Genomic DNA, 14,280 nt, shown 5'->3' on the forward strand with positions numbered 1-14,280 from the left:
GATCCGATGAGCGGTCCGATCAAAGGTCCGATCGTGTATTTCTGAATTTATAATGGAACTTTAACTATATGTCAAAATTTTGTGCAAGCGCCGGCTGCGGTAACGGCGAATACCTTGTTTCTTTTGTATTTTAATGTAGTTAATAATTATAAACAAACTTAGAAATAGCATGAATTAAGCTGCTTATAAAATAAAAGGGTGTTATATGAAAACTTTTAACCATGGCTCTCGACATTATGGTGAGTTGTTCATAATCAATGATTATTAATCATTGTTAAAATATACAACATCATATTATAATACGGAAACTTACATTTTTATAACCTACAATCTCAAAATAAGTAGTGGAAAAACAATGATATAATGTAAAGTAATTCAATACTTACTTTAAACTTGGTTAGTAGATTTAACTGCAAAGTGGTTATAGCATCTGTTTTGGATGTACTCATAATTTTTAATTTGCGAAAAATGTCCAGCAAAACTAACTATAATTTTTAAGATGTGAAAAGCCTTTTACACTAATTTTACTATCATTTGTTGCAGACCAGGTTCTACACCTGCCTAAACTACCCACTGCTGGATAAACTGAGAGCACTAACAACAATAATAGACCAATCAAGTCCCAGCAAAGACTTGCAAGCAATATTCCCTCAGCTTATCAACAACATATTCGCTTCCTCTTTCTCAAATGGCTGGGGATTGCGCTCTGTGTCGTGGGACACTGATAGATATGAATATGAGCTGTTGATTAGCTTCTTGGAGCCTCAGGGCCCCATGTTCAGGCTGTGCTATAAGCTGTTGCTGGATCCTCAGTTGAAGTACAACCTGCCATTAAGTTCTCTGCCGGTAAGTCATTTGTAACTTATTGTATTTTAATGGATAATGAAAAACACACAATTGTACACCATACAAAATCATACATAACCTCTTGCCGCCCAGGGACCTATGAAAAGGTCTTCTGTTCCATCCTAGTTTTAACGTCTGGGTGGTTAGAGATTAAAGCTATAGTAATAAAATAAATAAATAAATAAAAATAGCCTTTATTCATCATTCTCTTGCCCTTGTCCCATTCACTTGGGGTCGGCGCAGCATGTCTTTCTCTTCCACACCTCTCTGTCGCCCGTCATTTCATCATTCACTTGCATTCGTTTCATATCATCTCTGACACAGTCCATCCACTTTTTCCTCGGTTTTCCTTTCCTCGTACTTCCCTCCACATTCATTCGTAATACCTTTCTCGTCACATGACTTTCATCCCTCCTCAATAAAAATAGCCTTTATTATGAAGTATTAACATTAATACTTATCTACTTAAAAATATACCTTATTTTTCAATATTATATATTACTATTCACTATTTTCTAAGTCCCATCGACAACTTCAGCTTGTCTTCCGACATAGGCCTCCTCCAAGTCCTTCAAGGTTCCACGGTCTCTTGCTTTCGTGGGCCAGTCCACTCCTCCTATCCTTTTAAAGCTATAGTGGAGTTTGGAATTAGCAACAGATCCTTGCCAATCCTATTTAATTAGAATATAATGTTATAAATTATAAAACTCTTTTTGATTTACTTTAATTTTAATTTAAGTATGTTTGACAACCGGTCTGGTCTACCCTGCTTGCAAAGCCGATGTTTCTGGGTTCGAAACCCGGTAAGGCCATTTATTTGTGTGATGAACACAGATATTTGTTCCTGAGTCATGGTTGTTTTCTATGTATTTATCTATATAAGTATATTTATATTGTCGCCTAGTACCTATAGTACCAGCTATGCTTAGTTTTGTGTAAGATGTCCCAAATATTTATTTTTATTAATTATTTAGCCAATCTGACTACTACACACTTGAATTGTTTTAAACTGCCAAGTGGTCACTCAAGAATCTTTTTAACCTGTATCAATTTCAGATGGAGTTGCAGATGACATTAGAAAGGGGAAGGTGTCCGCAGTTCTACATGGACATGCTGACAACCGACCAACAGTCACTCAATGCAGTGGCTTTAGCTCTCAGTATCCTTTATACAAATATTCATATGTCATAATACATCCACAATCAGACCCTATTTATAACACATTAATTTTAAGTCATTATGAAGCCAACCATTGTTAACCCTTTTTACAGGCATAGTACAATTTATCAACCACATATGCACCAAAAGGATTTCAACTTTAGCATTCCGATTGTAAGGTTCAAATTAGATTGCATTTTCGCTAAATGGGGCTATTCATAAATTACGTCATTTCAAATTAGGGGGGGGGGGTCTGGACATCGGATGACGGTAGCATGAAGTAGGAGGAAATGGGGTCATTTGAAGCATGATTTTTGGATTATTATAGGGGGGGGGGGGGTAAAAAATCCTCAAAAATCGATGACGTAATTTATGGACAGCCCCAATGTGACTTGTCAAAGCTGATTAATTTTAATATATTTGGATTTTTCGGGAAAACCTTGTAGATTGGGGTGGCCTGAAAAAGGCTTAAGGAAAAAAATATCCCTCGAAACAGTTTTCATAAAAGAAACAGGTAATTGTACTTTATATTATACTAATGTACTTTATTGTTAAGAAATGCTGAACATACCTCATTTATGGGTGTCTACACTATACATGTATGACTTTGTCAATAAATCCTTAACCTAAATATTCAGATCCATTTGACTTCTATATATTCAACTTTGCCCTTCACCTGGTGAGCTACAGTCCAAACAAGAGCTCATGGGAGAACTGTGCATATTTCGCATTGGCCTGTGATTACTTGATGCACTTCTTACCTTCTGACCCTAATGCACCTGTGCTGCCTCACATACCAAACTATTCGGGAAAAGTACATATGGCAGCACCGTTGCAAACAGCTAACAGGTTGGTACCTGAAGTTGTCCATCATTATTAGTACAATTGCTTATAGTATTTTTTATTAGTAAATTAATGGGAGACTATATGAAATTCGTATAAACTCGACTACATTATATAACAAACAAACCTTCTTCCAGTTGCTAAACTCTTTGGATATTATTTCCTCTTAAACACAACTTTTTTTTTTCTGCCAGGGAAAAAAATGCTTAAGACTATATTATATGGTATCAAAAACTACATGGTAAAATTTTTTTCAAATTCAAACCTGGTTTCATGAAGTGACAGAAGCATTTATTATGTCTTGTTATAAAATGTTTTTTTCAGACCATTCAGCCAACATTCCCCATCTCTCTTGATAATACCAGACCTGCCCGGGATAAGTAATCAACACACACCGCCACAAAACCAGACGCGGAACGAAGTGTGGCGCTCGGAGACTGTGCTGCAAGTATTCATTGATGTTTGGATGAGTGTGGAGCAGTTTAACGCAAGAAATATTGAAGTAAGTTACTTTAAGCAACAGTGGCGACACGTAAACATAGTCGTATAATTGTGAGGCAACCTGGGCTAATTTGTTTTAACTTTCCTAAAGCTTTTAGAAAATTAGGCAAACCAATGTTAAGTTCTTTGGACGCCCCAAAGTGACAGATTCAAGCCAACAAAGTGGATGATCTGGTCGAGATTAGGGCAACATGACCAATCCCTGCCCATAACCCGCTCTGCCGTTCATTTACTCTATGATAAATAATTTGATTAGCAATTAGTTCGAAAGTCAATTGCCAGTCAAACAACTGTTGTCCTAACAACAACCTTTTAGCGTTTCGTTTAACTCACACAAAGGGTCATCCAACCAGTGACCAGTGACCACCAACTGGTTACATTGAGAACGCCTTGTATTTATTGCCGTTCTTATTGCTCCGAACCTTGACTACAATTGTGTTTATGTATATCCTTCCAGATGTACCAAAAGAACTACATAAACGCTAATTCCAGTCCAGAGCGTGTCCGCACAGTGCGTGTTCTAGTCAAACACATCCACTCCTTCTCTGCGAAGCACCTATCCGACCCGGCATGTCGGTCGGACGGCCTAAGGACGTACGCTCGGCAACTCATGTGTGCGCGGGCTTACCATTATATAAAGCATATGGTGTCGACTTGGCCTTTAGATGCTTCGTTTAGACTGGTTATGGAGCTATGGTTGAGCCTTATACAGCCGTGGAGGTATACGGATAATGCTATCAATCAGGACAGGTATGTCATATGTATAAACCAAGGTCAAAAAAGTTATTTTAAGGACGTAACCAGATAATACTATACCGCGTCCGGCTTTGCTTTATTTTTTAGGCACATTGCGTACCTATATGCAAGAAAGCTTTCAATCTTTCTAGCCCCTGCTCATGTTTTTTCGTCTATATATACAGGGTGGAAAGATAAGTCGGGCCCTGGAGGGAAACTACCTTAAATCCTTAAGCTGGCTCATTTTACTTAAAGGAGACATTCCTTTATTTTTAAAAAGAAACAAACCTGCATTCAAAGTATTTTTCTTTTTTTCTTCAATTTGGGTTGTCTAAAAAAATCTTGAGTACTAAATATTAGATTTTATGGATATTTTTTACGACAGACGATGGTAAGACCTAATGTTTCTTTGAGAAATGTTATCATTAACATTAACTGTATCGACTAGTAGAATAAAATTGCGAGTTTTTATTTCTTGGAATTTTTAGTCAGTTCGAGTCCCGGGCGAGGCAAGCGAGTTTTAGAAAATCTTTGAATGCAGTTTTGTTTCATTTAAAAATAAAGGAATGTCTCCTTTAAGTAAAATGAGCCAGCTTAAGGATTTAAGGTAGTTTCCCTCCAGGGCCCGACTTATCTTTCCACACTGTATAATTTCCTACCCCCAAGTACAGTAGGTTTTACTAAGTTGTATTATTCGTGTTGAGATTATTCCAGACATAAAGTGCATGCATGTTAACCAGCTCTGTATGTCATCTCTATACATCATGGCCTATAGCTAAAAGGAGCACGAAGTACGACATTTTCGCAAAGCGTAATAATTTTTAACTATTGAGAGCCTATGTTGCTCAAGAGACCATTCTCTTGGGCATGGACAACTTCCATTATACCGGGTGTGGCCTGTAACATGAGCAAATAATTAAAACATAGATTGTACTCCTCACACGGTGACACTTTTGTTTAACAACTTTTAAAAATTATGAAGTATTTAGACTCCCTATTTTTCATACAATATAAATATTATCTTCAATGGACGCCATCGCCACGCCATATCATTGTGATTGACGTTGCTTGTCACGCCTTAAACATAAAGAAATTCGCAATACATTGCATCTTATAGTTAGGGAGGCGAATAGGGGAATTTTCGGCAATACTCGAGCGTGGCAGTTTAAGATATGAGAGATACCTTAGACCTAATAGAACAACCTTGTAAAGTATTTAGCTCTATATGTAGTGACGCGCGCCTAGGATAGACGATCAGATTAGTAAAAAAAATGGATAGTCTGAAATACTCGAGCGCGTCAGATTAAGATATTGGGGGGTTGATTTTAGTGTTTAAAGACTAAATTTAACTAATCTGACGATAAGTCCTTGACGCCGCCGAGTTATAGGGTCGCGAACTTGTAAAAAAAAAACGTTAATCCGGCATTCTCGAGCGCGATTTTTTATTTTTTTATTTTGAAGAATATAATCTAAAACTTACTAAAAATACAAAATCTGCCGGTTTCCGCATGACCGGAAGTGTGGAGGAGCCATTTCGTCTTCCTAAGAACGCGTTGCGGCATATAAGTCGCGAACGATACATTTTACAAAAAAAAAGTTTAAATAAACAAAAAAGGTAATTTTATTTTACACAAAAAAGGTCTCTTTACATTTTTGTCCAAAGTTAAAACTTTTTGACTTGAAGCATCATAAAATCGGTCAGATTAAGAGAACCCACCAAAATTTTTGTCAGATTAAAAAAATATGCTTTCAGGATACCGAGATAAACCTCCACTATGAAAATCTGACGCGCTCGAGTATTTCAAAAAAACTTTTTTTTTTGCATTTTCAAAAATTCATCGTAACTTATCGTCACGCCGAAATCGTCAGTTTTTTTAAAGGAAGCTTCCTTGGGGCCTACTTAACACCCCTTCCGAAAATCTGACGCGCTCGAGTAAATTTTTTTTTTTGCATTTTTGACTACTTTATATGCCTACCCCCACCACGCAAACCGGCAGATTAGTATACCGTTGTTATCAGAGGCACTCGGGGCATACGTAGTATGAATATCTGACGCGCTCGAGAATGCTCAAGTAACTGTTTTTTTTAACATTTTTGAAAAACCGTACACGCCAAACCCACCGCTAAAATGGTTTTTGCCATACGAGCTTTTCTTTTCGAAATTATTTTATCTTTCGATTTTGATAGGTCTCGACGGCGCCGTTGAATTACGCCATTTAGCTACCTCGCCTCCCTAACTATTAGAATAAACTTGAAAGTGTATTAAAAATCAAACCACAAGTTATTTTTAAAACTCGCTGAACAAATGTTGCTCAGTATGAAGAGTACAGCCTACAGTTAAATTTATTGCTCATATTACAGGCCACACCCGGTATAGCGGTTACGTTATTTTTGCAGGTTCCCTCAGAGAAACAACAACCAAGAAGAGGGCAGCACCCACGCAGCACTCGACGCGAGTTTCACACAGTACATCGCCGAGAACTTCCCGGCCTACACCTGCATACTACAGCTGGTGCTGCCGCGGTTCATGGTGCTAGATCTGACTTCTTACAAAAATGCCGTCATGCTGTTCCGATTGGGAAAGGTTCGTAACATTGTTCGAAGTCTACACACCATAAAAGTGCATGTTAGCATTGTTAGATTTTCTTTAAAATATCCTGAATTTTATAGTATGCTATGAACAACTCTTAAGTAACATTTGGATACATTACAAAATTTAATAACTATACCTATGGTTCGGTTTTTTTTTTGTTACAGGTTTTTTCTCAGCAACATCTAGTTCCAATATTGAAAGGATTAGAAAAGGCGATAATTGAAAATAATTCAGGGTTTTACGCTAGTCCGGAGTCAAGTTTTAACACCTCTGCACTTGATTCAAGGTATGTTGGTAAATTTATTATATAATTTAACGTTTTATAACGTCAATAGAGGCAAAGATCGCGGTACTGTCCCATGTTTTAAGCGTACCGTAATCTTGGGACAACCAGTTACTTCATAACATAATGTACTGCAAAGCGCCATCTATATCAGCTGTCTCAAACTCAAAGCACGAATTTGTCTTGGACTTGACACGTCTTACACAATCGGTGAATCATGTGTATAATGTTCTTTTTTTTTTCAGTTTTTCATATAACGGCATGGCTCTACACAAATGGGTCGCTATCGCTAGACAGGCTTTATCCGAATTGAACATGTCACCTAATTTCGAGTATGAGCCCATATGGACTGAATACAAGAAACAACATTCATTAGATTTTGTTAAAAAGATATATGCGGCCAAATTGGCCAGTGAAAAACATTTAGAAGAGCTCGAAAAACGAATGAATCAACAACATAAAGGTTAGTTTTATTTATTACATGTAATGCCGGCTGTAGGTACACAATCGTCGAGAGCCGCTCGCCGCAAAAACCGACCCTATCGGAGAAGGTCGAGACGAGAAGGTCTGTTTCGGAGTTTCTCGACCTATGTGTACAGCCGGCATAAAAGTAGCTCCCTTCCCACGTTTGTCTCTAACATATATGCCAGGTATTCGTTGATTGCCGTGGGAAGCATAGTATAGCTAAACTCTGATTTTTCAAGCTTTGACCCTAATCTTGAGTTATATAATATGAATTTGAACCATGATAAAAAACCGGGCGAATTTTTTTTTTGCTCAGAACCATAGCTGTATTTTTGTGAGCCAACCACATTGCATAAAGAACAATCAACCTTTGTTCAACAGATCACGGTTGAAGCTCGAAAAACGCAAAAGTTTAGCTCTACTACAAATTAAAATAAAGAACCTACTTGTGTAAAATCGTAAGAAATTCAAGCGTTCATACCGTATACATACATACTTAAAAACTTATCTTAATAATAAAAAAAACTGGCATAATAAAGGTGTATGGTATTATTAATTATTATTTATATAAATAACGTTGATTTGTCAGGTTTGTGGGCTAGTTTCAAGCACTGGCTCATGCTGAATCCCGAGGACGAAGATTCGCAGGCCCTGGAGGAATGCAAAAAGGTCCCGAACTACCTGAATGCCACCATGCACTTCTTTGCTGATATTTTTGGGGTATGATTTATTTGAGTAGTTTGAGTATAATATTAAGCAGCCGGGTGAAATCGATCATCATTTCCTATCGTCAAGGGAGCTTGGGCTCAGCAACAAATCCCAAGATTAGGTGTAGGCACTTGTTTTTGAGAAGGCGACTGCCATCAGACCTTCTAACTCGAGGGCAAACTAGGCCTTATTGGGATAAGTCGGGTTTCCTTACGATGTTTTCCTTCACCGAAAAGCGACTGGTAATTATCAAGTGGTAGTTAGTACCATCACGCTCTGCGATTGTTGCGCCATTTAGGGTTCTAGCTAAATTGGTTGTTCAATACTTAGGCTATAGAATTTCCAATTTAGCAAGAACCCTAAATGGCACAACAATCCCATGTGGTGCCTGTACAAAAGGCAAGTTCCGAAAAAGTAATTTGTACATACATTCAACTGCAAAAGTGTATTGCCCCCTTTATAAGTCCATTCATAAAGTGGGTATGCACTTTTGCAGTTCGTTGTAATATGAGCCAGATTTTGACCCATTGAAGTTCGCACTCATTACCACTAGGCTACCAACTCGCAAATATTGCCCGGTGTAGAAGCAACTGAAAGCGCAAGAGGATCGTCATCGTCATTTTCTCACGGTTATGCCTCACGTGTGAAGTTAAAATACCACTATTGACTAGAGATGCCCCGAATAGTGAATTTGGCCGAATACCGAATATTCGGCTCCTCTCTCGGCCGAATACCGAATATTCGGCGACCGAATATTCGGTATTCGGCCGAGAGAGGAGCCGACCCATTTGTGTAGAGCCATGCCGTTATATGAAAAACTGAAAAAAAAAGAACATTATACACATGATTCACCGATTGTGTAAGACGTGTCAAGTCCAAGACAAATTCGTGCTTTGAGTTTGAGACAGCTGATATAGATGGCGCTTTGCAGTACATTATGTTATGAAGTAACTGGTTGTCCCAAGATTACGGGACGCTTAAAACATGGGACAGTACCGCGATCTTTGCCTCTATTGACGTTATAAAACGTTAAATTATATAATAAATTTACCAACATACCTTGAATCAAGTGCAGAGGTGTTAAAACTTGACTCCGGACTAGCGTAAAACCCTGAATTATTTTCAATTATCGCCTTTTCTAATCCTTTCAATATTGGAACTAGATGTTGCTGAGAAAAAACCTGTAACAAAAAAAAACCGAACCATAGGTATAGTTATTAAATTTTGTAATGTATCCAAATGTTACTTAAGAGTTGTTCATAGCATACTATAAAATTCAGGATATTTTAAAGAAAATCTAACAATGCTAACATGCACTTTTATGGTGTGTAGACTTCGAACAATGTTACGAACCTTTCCCAATCGGAACAGCATGACGGCATTTTTGTAAGAAGTCAGATCTAGCACCATGAACCGCGGCAGCACCAGCTGTAGTATGCAGGTGTAGGCCGGGAAGTTCTCGGCGATGTACTGTGTGAAACTCGCGTCGAGTGCTGCGTGGGTGCTGCCCTCTTCTTGGTTGTTGTTTCTCTGAGGGAACCTGCAAAAATAACGTAACCGCTATACCGGGTGTGGCCTGTAATATGAGCAATAAATTTAATATGAGCCAGATTTTGACCCATTGAAGTTCGCACTCATTACCACTAGGCTACCAACTCGCAAATATTGCCCGGTGTAGAAGCAACTGAAAGCGCAAGAGGATCGTCATCGTCATTTTCTCACGGTTATGCCTCACGTGTGAAGTTAAAATACCACTATTGACTAGAGATGCCCCGAATAGTGAATTTGGCCGAATACCGAATATTCGGCTCCTCTCTCGGCCGAATACCGAATATTCGGCGACCGAATATTCGGCATGACATGCGAACATTTTGAGTCACAATTTATTATTATGAAAACTGTTCGCCAACAAAGCACAACGTTTGCTAAGATATTTTTTTATGTTGAACAGAATTAATGAATTTAGTTACAGTCAATAAAATCAGACCGATGATAGAAATAAAATATTTTGTAATCAACAAATGCTCAAAAACGTGCCTTCGTATTTAAAAGTACTTTCCAAGAATACATTTTAAATATTAAATATACCTAGTTTTTGGTTATTTTTTTGTGTAATTTTTCATTTTAGGTAGGTGCAACAGATATTCGGTATTCGGCCGAATAGTAGGCAACATTCGACCGAATAGTTGCCGAATATTCGTGGCATCTCTAATATTGACTGCATTCTCAATACTTTTACCTTTACAAAAATGTTGAAAGGACTGCCGACAATGCCGACGTTATCACTTGAATGTTTATGATTTTGTTTATTATTACACTACTTTTCTATGTAGGTATAAGATTTACGCGCGTGTTAATTACATTTCGATACAAAATCTATACCTGTCTATTCTAACAAAACCATTATATTAATTGTTAAGTACGAGCGCTTATCGCTTGGAAAACAATGGATTGGTTTGTCGGGTACTCGTACAAGTGGATTAGGCCAGGAAAAGACATCCGACAGTGTTATTATGTTTATTATATCTGCATGTGGAATTTTGAAATGTGAGAGCAGGACACCTAGTGTTGCATTTACTGTCCAGCGGCTTATTTGCGGTTATAGCAGGCGTGGCTCACTCCGCGAGCGCGATTTCGTCGTTTTGCTAAAGTACATCCTTTCCACCCCATAAAAAAAAGCCATAAGCCAAGGGAAAAGCCATAAGCCGCGCGTGGCGCTATCGCCACCTAGCGGCCATATCTGTGCTGATCGTAACAGACGCGTTTTGTTAGAGAGTGAGTCTTCTGTACCTAGTACTATTATTTATTCAGTGGTTATAGTCGTTAGCTTTCAAGCTGGCCCCTAAGGGATAACTTTTTGTCCATTGTAAGTGAAACCGCACGTGCTACTTACCTGCATAAAAAAAAGTTGGGCCGTTTAACTGGTTATTGAATTACCACTCTATGGCGATTGCAATAAGATTCAAAATGAACAAATAGAAAAATACTACGGTTACAGTGCCGGCGAGTCGAACGCTATAGAACCAATCTAAAATGTGTCATCGAGATGCATAACAAAGGCGCGTTATCTGTGAGCGTACTCATACTGCTTTTTGAGTGTTCGACTAGCCCGCGCTCAGGTGCCAATAAGCCAATGAATGACTGACTGACCCTTTTTTACTTATCAATAGACAAAGGATTAGCCGTTCGGGGCCAACTACAAAAGAACGACTATATATTTCCTGTTTTGAGGCTAATGACAGTAATGACTATACGAGTATGAATTATCTCAAAGGGCCCAAGCCCGAAAAAATCATGTGAGATAATTCATATTATACAAAAGGCGTATGTATGTTAAATGACTATAAGGTTAAAATTAAAATAAAAGATATAAGGTTAATATTTTTTATTTTTAAATGTCACTGCAGTCTCAATATGGTCAAATTAAATTGCTGCATATCTGCGTTCAGTGCACAAGCACATTGTCCATCGGCGTACCGGAAACTCCGCGTGCCAACAAGGTGATCCGTTCATATGGTCAAGCTTTCTTTGTGGACATTCAAGGCCTCCCATATATAGCTTTCGATTAATCTCATGAATACTGTTATCCCTGAAAAAGTGGTCCCCACAGTGAGTACACTGTGGGGACCACTTTTTCTTCGTCTCGGTGAACTTTGACTTGTCATCGTTCACTTGTAACAATCCCAGCGGATCCGCGATCCTTGGGGTTGTGTTAAGACCTGTCTCTCTTAAATATTTTGTCAAATGTGAGTGGCCATACGGGAAGACGGCAACTTTATTTAATTCTTCATGTATCCTGTGAACTGAGGGCGACTCATTTTTTGAATAGAACTCCTCTAAAATCCGGTTAATAAGATCACGAGTGGAATTGTCAATTTTTGAAAACAATTCTTTTCTTTTGTTTCTGGTCGGCTGTTTTTTGCTAACATATCTCTTGATCGTCCTTATTGGGACGCCAGTAAGTTGCCACGTACGTATAATAGCTCCGCGATGCCCTATTTCGAGTTTTACATTCTTGTTCATATTTATTACAAGTTGTTTCACATCTAGATCAAAAGATTTTTCGGCGCACACTTTTTTGTTATCTTCCCACGGTCGGAACATATTTTTATATGAAAGCCCAAAAAAGAATAGGTATATATCGCAAGTTCCGACGAGCGCGAATCGTGTAACTTATTTAAATAAAAAACGAGTTAATACAATACAGTTACGACGGAAGGTTATAGACACGTCCGATGCAATTTACAGCTCATGAGAGACTAATCTTCCCCACCTCCAACCCTGAGACGGTTGCCAATTGCCAAATCTTATCTTTGCTTTACCTGGCGTTGTGTTTACCCCAACTTTGACATATGGTACGGGGCAGAATATTTGGCAGAATCTTATCTTCCCTTACCCTCATTGTTGTTTTAATTACATAATAGTAATACTATCTTATCTTATTTTAATAGCATAAAGACACAGTTATCTAAAATTATATTATTCAACTTATAAATTTGAAATATGTGGTGTTTTTGATATTCCAACGAGCGAACTTTGATGTATAGCCTGTCCGATTTCTAAGATCAAGTTCGCCATAGATTTAATAACAATTTATTTTAATGATAATAACAAATTTAATAATAAATTATGTTTTACTAAGGAACTGAAATTGACCAGTGAAATTTTTTTTTCATTATAGTTGCAAGAATCGTCGTTGGTGCCCCTTGATCCAGTAGCGGAGGATATCACGGAACACTCATCATTTGCAAACCAAACACAATTCTCGCAATCTATCACAAACAAGGTAACATTATTTTCACAAATAAAGTAGAGGCAATAGAAATTGCTGGTAAACTAAAAACTAATCAATCGGAGATGGCGCTCTCGACGATGGCACTTTCTTTAAATTTGACAAGGCCGTAGATGTTCAAGTGTGACGTTTTCATTTAAAAGCTAAGTATATACCATTTTATCGGTTGTCATAAGGTTGATTACTAATTAAACCTTTATGGCAATATCGCCTTATTGACAACTGACAACCATACCATACCTTACCCTTTTGGTTGAAAACTACACAAATTGACTGTTGCCTTCCTTTTAAGATAACTATTGGGATACGGTTATCCATCGCGAAGATAATAACGAATATTTTGTACTAAAGCTAATAAAAACGATTTAATGCCATCTCAAATACCAAATACCCGTACATTTTCCCTGACAAGAGTTATTTGTTTTAGCTACGCGGCAAGTCAAGAAGCATTACTTACATGGGCGACCCAGACCTCATGCCTATAGCAACGTATGAGAGTACAATATTAGTACGGATGTTGTATCAGATAGCCTCGAGACTGAACGAAGTGGTGAGTATTTAAAACGCATACCCTAAGGAGCAGGACCACCTGGACCAAAGTTGCATTTATTTTGTTACGTTCAATTTTCAAACAAATCAAAATGAACTCTGTCTATTACGCCATAGGTTTAAATTTCATTGGCAAGGGCATATCCCTTCCCACGAAACGGAACTTTCGCTCGTTTGGTGTAGATGTAAGATTTCCGTTTTCTGTTTTCAGTATCAAGACGAATTCACCAATCTCTGGAATAGAAATGACTTCTGGGGGCACGTTGCTCGCGAAATACTGCAGCAGCCATGCACCGTCCACAGTTACGCGCGCGACGCCACCAACCATCAAAACATCGTCAGCCAAAACCTACCTGCGCGGTTATCTCTACGCAAGCTAGGCTCCCAAGCCTTCGTTTTCTGGGTCGTCGTAGGCTATTTGTTCCTAAGGATATTCTATTCTGCTAGCGGAGTGTTTTATATTTTTATACTGTTCATAATGTGGGCGTGCCTTGTTTTAACGAAGGCGACTTGTAAAAAGTTGGGAATCATGAGAGTGTAGTGTAGAAATAAAATCCTTTTTTTTAATTCGTTGTTTTATTTTTTATTGATAAGTTTGGTAACTTATCTACAACTTAGGCATATCTGATCTGATCTTATTTTCGCATTTGTTTTGAGTCAAAAAAGTTAAATATTCACCATAGCTCTTTCTAGCAGTTTGAAGAGTTTGCAACGCAGTTATACCTACAACGACGTGTGTGACGATTAAGGTTAGAAAGTAACAAGTGCATCTCGACGATGGAGACAGCGGCAAGCGCCGCAAGCGTG

The 14,280-nt window shown here is 38.1% G+C and overlaps 1 protein-coding gene and 1 long non-coding RNA gene across 2 annotated transcripts; one reads left to right on the forward strand and one right to left on the reverse strand.

Annotated features, from left to right (window-relative positions):
- The first annotated feature begins 60 nt into the window (after window positions 1-60).
- On the forward strand, window positions 61-14,038 carry LOC134665236 (sphingomyelin phosphodiesterase 4). Its single transcript, XM_063522116.1, has 13 exons — window positions 61-239; window positions 544-846; window positions 1,903-2,005; window positions 2,643-2,853; window positions 3,172-3,349; window positions 3,806-4,098; window positions 6,481-6,667; window positions 6,841-6,962; window positions 7,205-7,422; window positions 8,014-8,144; window positions 12,814-12,918; window positions 13,352-13,474; window positions 13,685-14,038. Exons 1-13 carry the CDS (start codon window positions 222-224, stop codon window positions 14,012-14,014), a joined length of 2,322 nt encoding a protein of 773 aa, XP_063378186.1. The 5' UTR covers window positions 61-221; the 3' UTR covers window positions 14,015-14,038.
- On the reverse strand, window positions 8,913-9,669 carry LOC134665586 (uncharacterized). The gene is made up of 3 exons (XR_010098392.1): window positions 9,486-9,669; window positions 9,192-9,313; window positions 8,913-8,950 (listed from the first exon to the last, which is right to left on the reverse strand). It is a non-coding gene; the product is annotated as an uncharacterized LOC134665586 (long non-coding RNA).
- Window positions 14,039-14,280: the final 242 nt, after the last annotated feature.

Source organism: Cydia fagiglandana, chromosome 6 (assembly GCF_963556715.1).
Source record: "Cydia fagiglandana chromosome 6, ilCydFagi1.1, whole genome shotgun sequence".
NCBI classification, from domain to species: Eukaryota; Metazoa; Arthropoda; class Insecta; order Lepidoptera; family Tortricidae; genus Cydia; species Cydia fagiglandana.